Below are 11706 nucleotides of genomic sequence, written 5' to 3' on the forward strand. Positions count from 1 at the left end.
ATGTTACCTTTTGGCCAATTTCCTAGGGAGTGGGATTTGACATGGAAAAATTGATTGAAGGAATGACCAAAGCCAATTCAACCATGAAAGTGATATAGATAATTCTTGTATCTAATCAAGGTCCCACACTCATTTTTCTAAAAAATTGTATTCACATGAAAATACTGGATCTAGATAATGTATATTAATATGATGTTTTATCGGGTTTAAAAGTTAACTTTTTTTAAGTAACATATTGTTAGACCATACTATTTCGAACATTGCTCTAATCAATTTTAGATAATTATAAGAATACTTAAAAATCGGCTTTTAACTGCTTTTGTCAATAACATAGAGTGATGCTATGCTTATAAAGTAGGTTTACAAAAAAGGTTAACAAAGTGGTTGTTGGCAAAATCAAGACCACTCAATTCAAAAACAGTTTTTGAAAGCAACAAAATTAATTGGTCTTGATCTTGTCAACACACACTTTGTCAATCATTTTTGTCAAACTACTTTGTACAAATAGTTTAATTGCTCCTGATTATGTCTAATTCTACTTAAAATCTACTTTTGAATGTAGAGCCCGCCGTATTAATAGGGGGAAAAATCTACGAAATTTATAAAAATCAGACAAACCATTCTTTTTGTTGCTCAAAGTATTTACAAATAATGAGCTTAAAAGTTAAAAACCTAAAACCCAATAATCATATACTTATTACTTAAAACAGTTAAAATTAACCACAAATCTTAAAAAGGCTGAAGGTTCCTACTCAACCCATTTACAATATTAAAAAACCCCACCACATCCCGCCGCCGTTGGTCGTGTTTCCTTGTGCCCGGCGCCACCGCTGCCATCACGGGCGGCGTTACTTTAGCCGTTTCAGTTTTCTTCTGTTGTTTGTTTCTTGGAGGCAAAATGACAAAACTGTCCTTTCTGCCATCACTATTAGTCCTGCGTAATAGGTCACTAAATCTCCAGCGCTTGGAAGAACCGGCCGAACTGCTCTGTTTACACTGCCTCGTCGCCGCCTCCGCCGCCTTTGGCTTCCACACGCAGTACGTTCCTGGGGGCAGGTTTTCTAGTTCTTCGGTCTCCGACGACGAACTTGACGTCGTCGTTTCCCTTTCCTCAATAAAAAGTTTCTTCAATGGAACCCGAATTCTTGGAGCCTTTGCAGAACCCGAATTTTCAGTAGTCTTATTTCCATTCTCAATTTCAACATTTCGGAACCGTAAATCTCTATTGGAAATGGGGAAAGTAGGTCGGATCTGACCGTTGTAGAAGATTTCGTCAGCTGAAATTGGAGAAGAAAATTCAGCCTCTTTTGCAACAAATGCGAATTCAAATTCTTCACCTTCACCATCATTTTTATCTTCTTTCTCTGCACTTTCAGAATTTGCTTCTTCTTCCACTTTTTGGGTTGATGAATTTTCTTTGTTTTCTATACAAAATTCATCATAAAATTCTTCAAAACTGCTGAATTCTTCCACAACTCGAGCCGCGATTTCTGCAAGGTTATAGTTAGAGTAGCTATTGAAGCTTGGCGAACGCGAGAGTTCCGGACCCGTATGCATTTCTAAGCTAAAACCAGTTGAAATCTTCTTGCAAATTGCTTCTAAGCTCTATAATTTGCTTTATGAACAAAAAATAAAGTTGAAATCTTATTCGAAATTGCCTTGTTAACACTATAAGTCGCCGTATGAAAGGAAAATACTTTCGGCATCTGATGCAAGGACGAGAACCGAAAAATCCTACTTTGGAAAATTAGTGGGGAGAGATTTTAGAGGCGTAAATGGTTGAGGGGACTGGATTTACAGAGAAATTCGAAAACGAAAGCTAAAAAGAGAGATTGAGTGAATAGCAAAAAAGCAAGAAAAAGCAGACGCGCCATGGAGAAGGGGTGGGATCCAGTGGAATGAGGTGCAGCTTTTAGTGCTGTTATTAATGGGTCCTTTTGAGAGATTGACGGATTTAGAATTTAGCGGTTGACTTTTGACTCTTGTGGTAGGCTGTCAAGTGTCAACCATCGAGTTTAGCATAGTTTGTGGATATAATGATTAAGGGCTGAAAGAAAAAATCGAGAAATCGTAAATCGAATTGAAATCGTTGAATTGAAACCATTGCTTCAGATTCACGTGGACCCGTGATTTTTTTTTCCTCAAACCGAACCAAATCATTTCAAAATGGTTTGGTTTAGGTTTTAATTTTCAAAAACCACACAAAATCAAATCGAACCGTTTTAGATTTTTTATTAAAAAATTAATTTTATTAACTTAAAAATTTTACAATTTTCACTTTTGAAAAAAATACCAATTTTAAGAATATAAATTACAACCAGCCTATTGAAATAATCATAGAAAGTAAATTAGGTTCATCATTAATGACCTATAATTTAATAGGTTCATAATACATATCTTCACCTGATATCTAAACTAAACTAAAATTATTTCAAAATCATAAGAAATGGAATATATATATATTTTTTCAACAATCCAAATCATAATTCAATAAAATTACGTCAGCAAATCACATCAAAAAATCTAGAAACCCTAATATAAATTCTCAGTTCCCTAACATTTGACACTTGTCTGCCACTGCTAAATAAATCGACAATCACCTCTGCCTGTTAGTCTACTAATCTTTAATTGAATCTTCTCTTTCTCTTTTCTCTTTCGGTAAGTCTTAGATTGTTATTCAAGTCATTTTTCCATTGTTCTTTCTTTTATTTTTTATTTTGAACTAATTATACACTTGTGGATTGTGGTTTTTATAAAAATAAAAATAAAAATGATTGTTTGTGCACTAGATAATTGATGAACTTGTTTATGATTTGAAAAGAATGAAGGATGGAGCATATTGATTGTGTGAAAATGTTAAAGTTCTCTAACTAGTACTACTATATCTAGTTTCATAAAGTAGTTAGATGATGAAATTCATCAATTCCTAATAAGCCAAAATTTTATCAATCTTTGTACATCTAAACATATATCGTTCAATCCTTATTTAACATATAACTTGCAAAACGAAATGAGTTTTAACCAAACTATGATAATAGAATATAACTCTACCTTTACCAATGCTATATGACAATATAAATGTCAAACAAGAAAAGGTAAATAAAAATGAAGAAAGTTCTATTAACATCTTTTAGTAACCAATTTTGAAAATAATTTATTCATTGGTTTCATAATAAATATGAATGTAATTTAATATTTAACATTATTAGTTCTCGTTTAAGCTTATATGTAATTTATGTTAACCACATTACTGTAATGTCAAAAGGTAAATCGCGGATTAAAATCATACCAAATCGCAAATTATGGTTTGGTTCGAAAAATAAAATGGTTTGCTTTGATTTAAAAAAATTTCAAACTGCATAAAATGATTTGAGTTGAAAATATAGCACAAACCGCCTAAATCAAACTACATTCACCCATGTCAGGGCCTAAGTCCCTATTTAATGAACATTGAATCATTGTTTGATTTTCGTTCTTCTAAAAATTCATTTTTTTTCAAAACTCATTTTCAACTACACATTTTTCAATAAAATAATATTACACGCAAATTTAAAAACTTTTTTTAATGTTTAATCACACATTTTTTTTATCAATCTACTATTCAAAATGCATTATTTTCCCCAAAATGATGATCAAATAAGGGCATAAAAAATGTTACTTATTTTTTCCCTTTTTTTTTGTATAAAGAATATACCTTTAGCCATCTTTCTATGAAAAAATTATAGGTAATTAGCACATAATGTTCTTACCTTACACTATTATTGCGAAAAACGTTTTTACCTTTTATTTTTAGATATTTTCACCTTTCGTTGAGCAAAATGGTCATTTTCTTCCATTTTCTCAATTAAAAGATGTGAAACATTTCTATTTAAATTAAAAAAAAGAAAAGAAAAAGAAAGTCCCAAATTTCTTGAAAAAAGTGCAAACGAATCCCAAATAAATTAGTAAAAGGGTATTTAGCACATAATGTCCCTACCTTTCACTATTATTGTGAAAAAAGTTCATTCCTTTCATTTTTTAATATTTTTACCCTTAATTACACATTTGATTGCGCAAATCACCATTTCTAATTTTTAAGATTTTTTTTTAAATTTAATCGTGAATCGTTTGTACTTTTTTTTTATAAAAATTGGACTACGCTTGCAATTAGTTCTTTATTTTTTTATTTTTATATTTAAATATGAGGATATATTTTTTTTTTATTGAGAAATTAGATGAAAATGATAGAAATGATGGTTAGGACAATTAAATGTTTAATTAAGGGTGAAAATGTTAAAAAAATGAAATATATGGACTTTTTTCATAATTATAGTAAAAGGTAGGAACATTATGTACAGATTATCCTCATACTAATTTATTTGGAATTCGTTTGCACTTTTTTTTTTTTGAAAAAAAAAATAGGGCTATGATTTCAATTATTTTTTCTTTTTGTTTTATCTAAATAAAAGGGTATATTCGTCATTTCATGACTTTTAATTGAGAAAACGGATGAAGTAACATGACCTTTTGAGCAATGAAATGTGGAAATAAAGGTGAAAATGCTAAAAGATGAAAGATGTGGATATTTTTCATAATAATAATGAAAGGTGAGGATGTTTACATGGTAATTACCCTGAAATTATTCTGAGTAAAAAGTTTCATTAATCACTGAACTTTACATGCTGTCATGTTCAGGTTACTCAACTTTGTCATTCATCTAAACGATCATTGAACTTACTGGAAACGCACTCCATCCATAACTCTCCCAAGAAACGTTTGTTTAGCTGCTGACTAGGCTGGACGGAATTTGACGTGTCAAACAGCACGCAGTTAATTCTTGCCACGTGAAGAAATGCTACTAAAAGTGAGAAAATGCCTCACCTGTAAATCACAATGCATTCAACCCCTATTCCATCTTCACCCAAAATCGAAGAACCCTAGGATACCACAGGGCCCAAACGCTATGGCAGCTGGAAGACTCGTAGCAGGAGCTCTATTTCGCCCCCAGCAGTAACCAAAATTTCAGTCGAAAATAACTCGCAACAATCCAACAAATTGGTTTAACCGATTATTGAAACCTATCCCGAAATCGTGGAGGAGAAGAACGAATCCGAATCTCCTATCCCCAAATTGTGGAAGTGAAGAACAAACCTAATCTCCCATCCCCATCGCGATTTTAGAAAATGATTCTACCCTACCTAATTTCATACATGTATGCAACAACATAGCTGGAAAAAGAGTGCCGATTTGCACATATAGAGGCATGCGACGGAGATAAAGAGCACACCCTTTATGTCCATTCCGAGGTTGACATAGCTTCGAAGGAAGACGATTTTTTGTACGATCGTAATGTGACAGATGGCATCAAAATTGGATCTGACTTGAAAGAAGGACGAAATGAAGGAGTATTGATCAGTGTAGGGGAGGTGGAAGATGATGACTTGGAGTATCCATCCAATGAGGAGCTATTATTGACTTGTTCATCGGACAAAGAGGTTAGTTATAGATTCCCAGAATTTATGGCTGAGATAGATATTGCGAATCCGTAGTTTGAGGTTGGACTACAGTTTCGATCAATGGAAGAGTTTCGGATTGCCGTGAGAACATATGGTGCTCTTAACGGTTACAATTTGAAGTTCAAGTGTAATGATAGAAAACGAGCTCAAGGAGTTTGCAAAGTGGGATGTAATTGGAGGATTTGGGCCTCAAAGCTGGGTTCGAATGAGATAGTACAGGTGAAGTCTTACACACCAGAGCATACATGCACACGTAGCCAAAATAATAGACATTGCAACTATATCTTCTTGACAAATAAGTACCTTGAACAATTTAAGGCAGACCCTGATTGGAAAACAAAATCCATTTTGGCTATTGTGAAAGACGATTTGAAAATAGAGATAAGTAGAAATGTGGCCAACAAGATGAGAAAATATGCGAAGGAATTGTTATTTGGAACCATGGAAGAACAATTCGGACTCCTAAGACGATATGCTGCGGAGGTACTTAGGTCGAATACGGGGTCAACAGTTATGATATCCTTACATGAGCAAGTTTTCAAAGGTATCTATGTATGTTTCAGTGCTTGCAAAGTCGATTTTAAAATTGGATGCAGGAAAGTGGTAGGTATCAATGGTGCCATTTGTGAGGTTATTTCGGGGGAATAATGTTAACAGCATTGGGACAGGATACTACTGACTGTATATACCCCATGGCATATGCTGTTGTCAGGAAGGAGAACACAGATGCTTGGAGATGGTTTTTGAAATATCTCCAAGAAGACATTAAAATTGGTAATGGAAGAGGTTGGACATTGATGACTGACCACCAAAAAGGACTTCACAATGTGTGCGAAGAGTTATTCCTAGAGGCAGAGCATCGCTTTTGTGTTTGACATATGTACACAAACTTTTTCAACGCTAGACATAAGAGCAAAACACTAAAGGATTTTCTTTGGCGTGCCACCAAGTCAACAACTGTTGCAGAATTTAGACAGTGGATGCAAAAAATTAGTGAAGTCAGTGAAGAGGCACATGGATGGCTGTTAAAGAGACATCTTCAAGAGTGGAGTAGATCACACTTTCTAGAGCACTCCAAGTGTGACATTCTACTGAACAATATTTGTGAGGTGTTCAACAAAACATTGCTAGAAGACAGAGAGAAAATGATTCTAAATATGTTGAAATCAGTGCAGATGACATTCATGAAACGGATACAATAGAGATGAGAAAAGATGAGACGATGCGACGGTCGTTTATGTCCAAAGATTACAAGAAAATTGCCAAAGATTGCTGAGATTTCAAGAGAATGCACATTGCACTTGTCAAAAGGCCCAAGGTGGCAGGTTGATTGCAGCTACGGGACATATGTAGTTGACCTGGAAGAACGTACCTGCACATGTTGAAAATGGGAGCTTACAAGCATACCATGTGTGCATGCCGTAGCAGTGATAGGGAACTACAGAAATGAACCAGTTGATTTTGTGGACGATTGTTACACGATCGATACATACATGAATTGTTGCAATAATGTCATGAACCCAATCAACGGCACACTTTTGTGGCCCCAGGTGAACGCCCCAACAATCATCCAGCCTAAATGGACTGTGCCTCAATGGGGAAAGAAACATAAAAAGAAAAGGAAACAAGCTGAAGAAATGATCGTGCAAACCCAGGGAAAATCCTACATCATGAAGAAAGGGTAAGTGCAAATGACGTGCTCGATAAAGGGTAAGTGCAAATGACGTGCTCGATATGTGGATTGAAAGGGAAAAATAAAAGATATCACTCAAGCGATGCTGCTCCCGTTGAGGTATGTATTTCCCTCTATCAATTTACGACAATGTTGTCATATGCTAACATACTTATTTTCTGACTGGAATGGTGCAACGTTGAATTAGAACCAGTTCAATCGACTAGCAATGTAGCAGTTGACGAATATGTGAGTACATATCAAATTCATTCTTACCTAATTCCCAACATTTGTTAAGAATGGTTTGTGTTCCACTACAGGGTAAATTGGTGTCATCAAGATGTCAAGGATTTTCGTCTACTCAGAATGAAGAAGAGTCAGTGCGGTTTATTCCAACCCCTACGGCTACTAGACAAATACACACGAACACTGAAAGATCGGGCCAATCAGCAAGTAGACTGGCAGATTACTCATGAAGAGAATGAATGGTTGTGAATGAGTTTCTTTGTGTTAAAATGAGCTGTGAATGTGGTTTTTGTTCCTTATAAATGTAGTTTTGAAAAAAGGATTATGCCAAAATGCTATAATTTGCATTCATGTAGTAATGTTTGAACCGTTTTGTTCAGGATAGGGTAGTATCTTTTGTGATGGCTCAAGCTGTGAATTTTTTTAGTTCCTTGTAAATGTCGTTCTGTTGGTCATCATTATATCAAAATGCTATAATTTGCAAAATGTCGATCTTATTTACATTGTCAAAATGCTATAAATTTGCATTCTTTACCTAATGTTCGAACAACTGGTCATCATTGATCCTAAACTTATTGAGCAGGCTAGGTGAAAATCAAATAAAAACCTACGCGGGAAATATGAACCAAATTTAAACAAAACATATAAAATCGATTACATAAGAAGTCTTACATGAAAGTAAGACGTCCACGACTTATAGCATACATTAGTTACTATAGGTTCAACGATGGTTACATAAACATGGATTTCGACAAATACAATAAGATCCTTCAACTCGATCACATAGTTGAAAAATATTCACAAACATTTCCCATTTTTCGTTCCCGTTGTCCTCCGTAACCCCCTTTCCTTTGCTCATGGTAATATTGATGGATATCTCAATGTCTTTTTCTTCAGTTATTTGAGCACATTTGTTGAACATACAGGATATGTCTTGGCACTGAGATGTAGCTTTACAATTACCCAAACAAATAGAACTCGATTCCACAATAGATTGTTCGTCCTTCCACTCGATGTAACTGCAATCTCTAGTACAACATAAAAACAACCTCCCTTTATTTGAAGTATTTTTCTCCACCTCCATACATTTCTCAAATCCTTGGCCACATTTTGGGCATCGTTGCTTTGTTGGACAGTCTGACAAGTAGTGCTCGGGCTTTCTACAACTGTGACAGACACCCCTGTTCTTCCCTACCATGATGCTTCAAATATGTGACATACACCCCTGTTCTTCAACTTATTTGGCATTAGTATTTCTTTGTTAGAATGGTATTCGAATGCAGCACTGCCATTATAAATCGAACTGTAACAGGAAGAAATGTAATGCACTGCAGTTTTCTTGGGAATTTAGAGCTCATTACATGGAAACAATAATCAAGAAACGAGACAGACAACCTCTTTGTTCAATTAACGCAACGAAACATCAATTACTTCAAGATCTATCACATGAACACCAATTACTATAATTTTCTTCATTTTGTAAACAAATAACAAGAAAGTGCAAATGCTCGAAGATAATTATGGAAATCTCAATTGACATAAACCATCCTTGACATAATTTTAGAACGATCAAAACTACACACGCAGATATACAAATAATATTAATCCACAGCAATAACAAAACAACCAGTAAGACGTGTACTTTTTTTTTCTTTACTATCCAACACCATCGCAAATCTACCTCAAACCCCTTAACAATCAAAAAACGTAGAGGTTTTGGGATTACCTTCGCCGTGCGTGGAAGTTGAAGAGTTTTAGTTGAGCGATTTCCTCCTCCGCGACTTGAACTTACTGGACTCTTCCGATTAAACCAATTTGCTGGACTGTTGTGGGTTATTTTCGACTGGAATTTTGGTTACTGCTGCGGGCGAAATGGAGCTCCTACTATGGGTCTTCCAGCTGCCATAGCGTTCGGGCCCTATGGAATCCTAGGGTTCTTCGATTTTGGGTAAAGGTGGAATGGGGGTTGAATGCATTGTGATTTACAGGTGAGGCATTTTCTCATTTTTAGTAGCACTTCTTCACGTGGCAAGAATTAACTGCGTGTTGTTTGACACATCAGATTCCGTCCAGCCTAGTCAGCAACCAAACAAACGTTTCTTGGGAGAGTTATGGATGGAGTGCGTTTCCAGTAAGTTCAATGATTGTTTAGATGAATGACAAAGTTGAGTGACCTAAACATGACAACACGTAAAGTTTAGTGATTAATGAAACTTTTTACTCAAATTATTCTACTCTTCTTGACTTAAAGAGATACACGATTTTTACATCACACTCAAAATAAAATTCACGATAACTTAAGTAATAAAGTTCTGATAAAATCCCCATAAATTTATAGCAAATTCTCCAAATTATTTCCCAAATGTTCACAAATTAAACCAGTTCCGAGGAAAAAATTTATCTTCAATAAAAAATTGATATTGTTGTTGGTTTATAATTCTTTTGATCAGTTTTGTTGAAAGTGGAGACAATAGCTTGTTGTGCTTTCTTTTGTTTCAACATTTTACTCTATTTTCAAAATAAAATATATTTTGACTTTTATAATTCCTTGTAGATCTAGAAATACAATCGATAAGACAAATAATATAATAAACCAAAAACCGCCACATCCTACATCGTGTATATAGCACCTCCCAACCCCAAAAAATTGCCAAACATCATCGTCGTTGTTGCTGCCTTAACCTACACAGTTAATGCCAGTATTCAACATTAGTACCCCCAATACCCAGATTTTGAACAAGGGTTGCACGACTGTAGACATTTCGTTGTGCTTGGCATATAGTTTTCTTTTTTTCTTTTTTTGTCGGGGAGAAGGAGGAGGGGGTTCACGTATAAAAACCTACAAGATTGCATATAGATTTAGACCATGCGAGAAACCATTAAAAAATTTAATTAAAATTTAAGTCAAAGTCAACAATTAATTTTAACTACACATTTTATAAGACCCATAATTTTTCAATCACGTATTACATCAACTTTATCAAAATTTACTAAAAATCTAATTTTAATCTCTACTAAACATGGGCCTAATAAAAAAAACAAGCATTTTATTACACTCTCAGAGAGTTCTTGCAAAGAATTGATCTAACCTGACTCTCTCTAGCTAAAAAATTGACTCTCCCTAGTATTGTATTACACTCTTAATGAGTTTTTGCAAAGAGTTGATCTAACTTGACTCTCCCTAGCTAAATTGAAAAAACTTTTGCCCCGTTGGCCTTTTTATACATCCACCTTTTTTGTAATGGGATAATTGCAATAGAAGTCTCATACTTTTGAAACATTAGCAAATTATTCCCAAACTTTTGATTTGATGCGGCCATCACCCATAACCTTTTCAAATGTTGCAGTTGAAGCCCTTTTGGATAATTTCCATCCACAATTTCATCAGTTGACCAAAAATTTAATTTTGACCACATTTTTAATATTTTAAAAGGGGTAAAATAGTAAATTTCCATTTATTAAATTAAATAATTAAATTAATAAATAAAAAATAAAAAATACATACACATCTCGTCTTCTTCCTCTCACCCACACCCACACCTACCCCATCCCACCCCACCCAACCTCGAACCCAAAATCCACCCCGACTATCACGCACCGCCATCGAAACTGATGCAACCTTCATTACCGACCACCGAGAATGACAGAGCTCGTGAAGAACCCAAGGATACTATAATCTAAATTTAGCTGGACAGCTTGATGGCTTCTAAATGATGAATATTATCCAAAAGCTTAAGTGTATGTTTTAAAAGGTTGGAAATGGTTGCTGAGACATTTTTCCTTTGCGATTTGAGGTGTAATCCTTTGCAAATCAAAAATTTATGTCAAAATTAGAACAATCAATTCAAAGTTTAGGAGGAGGACTCTTGATTGGGGTGGAAGCGAAGGTGGAGGTGAAGGTGGCGACGACGGTTATTGGTGTGGACTTTGAGTTTAAGTTAGGGGTGGGGATGAGAGGAGGAAGACGGGATGTGTATGTGTGCGTTTTTTTTATATTTCTTATTTTTTAATTTAATTATTTAATATGATAAATGAAAAATTACTCTTTTACCCATTTTTAAAATATTAAAAATGTGGTCAAAGTTATTTTTTTGTCAACTAACGAAATTGTGGACGGAAACTATCCAAAGGGACTTTATCTGCAACGTTTGAAAAGGTTAGGGGTGATGGCTGCAACAAATCAAAAGTTTGGAGAAAGTTTGTTAATGTTTCAAAGGTTTAGAGCTTCTGCTGCAATTATCCCTTTTGTAATGGACAAAAAGTATCGATATGATCCAATGGATGTTATCCAAG

At 34.7% G+C, this 11706-nt stretch overlaps 2 protein-coding genes across 2 annotated transcripts; one reads left to right on the forward strand and one right to left on the reverse strand.

The window, feature by feature from the left end:
* Window positions 1-729: 729 nt before the first annotated feature.
* Window positions 730-3704, reverse strand: LOC111406462. Its single transcript, XM_023035884.1, has 2 exons — window positions 3695-3704; window positions 730-1424 (listed from the first exon to the last, which is right to left on the reverse strand). Exons 1-2 carry the CDS (start codon window positions 3702-3704, stop codon window positions 730-732), a joined length of 705 nt encoding a protein of 234 aa, XP_022891652.1.
* A 1851-nt stretch (window positions 3705-5555) lies between these two features.
* Window positions 5556-6697, forward strand: LOC111406463. The gene is made up of 3 exons (XM_023035885.1): window positions 5556-6039; window positions 6153-6364; window positions 6422-6697. The coding sequence occupies exons 1-3, from the start codon at window positions 5556-5558 to the stop codon at window positions 6695-6697; spliced, it is 972 nt and encodes a 323-aa protein (XP_022891653.1).
* Window positions 6698-11706: the final 5009 nt, after the last annotated feature.

Source organism: Olea europaea, chromosome 12, assembly GCF_002742605.1.
Source record: "Olea europaea var. sylvestris chromosome 12, O_europaea_v1, whole genome shotgun sequence".
Taxonomy (NCBI): Eukaryota; Viridiplantae; Streptophyta; class Magnoliopsida; order Lamiales; family Oleaceae; genus Olea; species Olea europaea.

Excerpts from the sequence above, each read along its gene's own strand:
- LOC111406463 (XM_023035885.1), top strand. The coding sequence starts at position 5,556 with ATGGAAGAGTTTCGGATTGCCGTGAGAACATATGGTGCTCTTAACGGT. Across the intron at positions 6,040-6,152 it reads ACATGAGCAAGTTTTCAAAG|CATTGGGACAGGATACTACT; the intron begins GTATCTATGTAT and ends TAATGTTAACAG. Across the intron at positions 6,365-6,421 it reads AGGCAGAGCATCGCTTTTGT|GATTTTCTTTGGCGTGCCAC; the intron begins GTTTGACATATG and ends AAAACACTAAAG.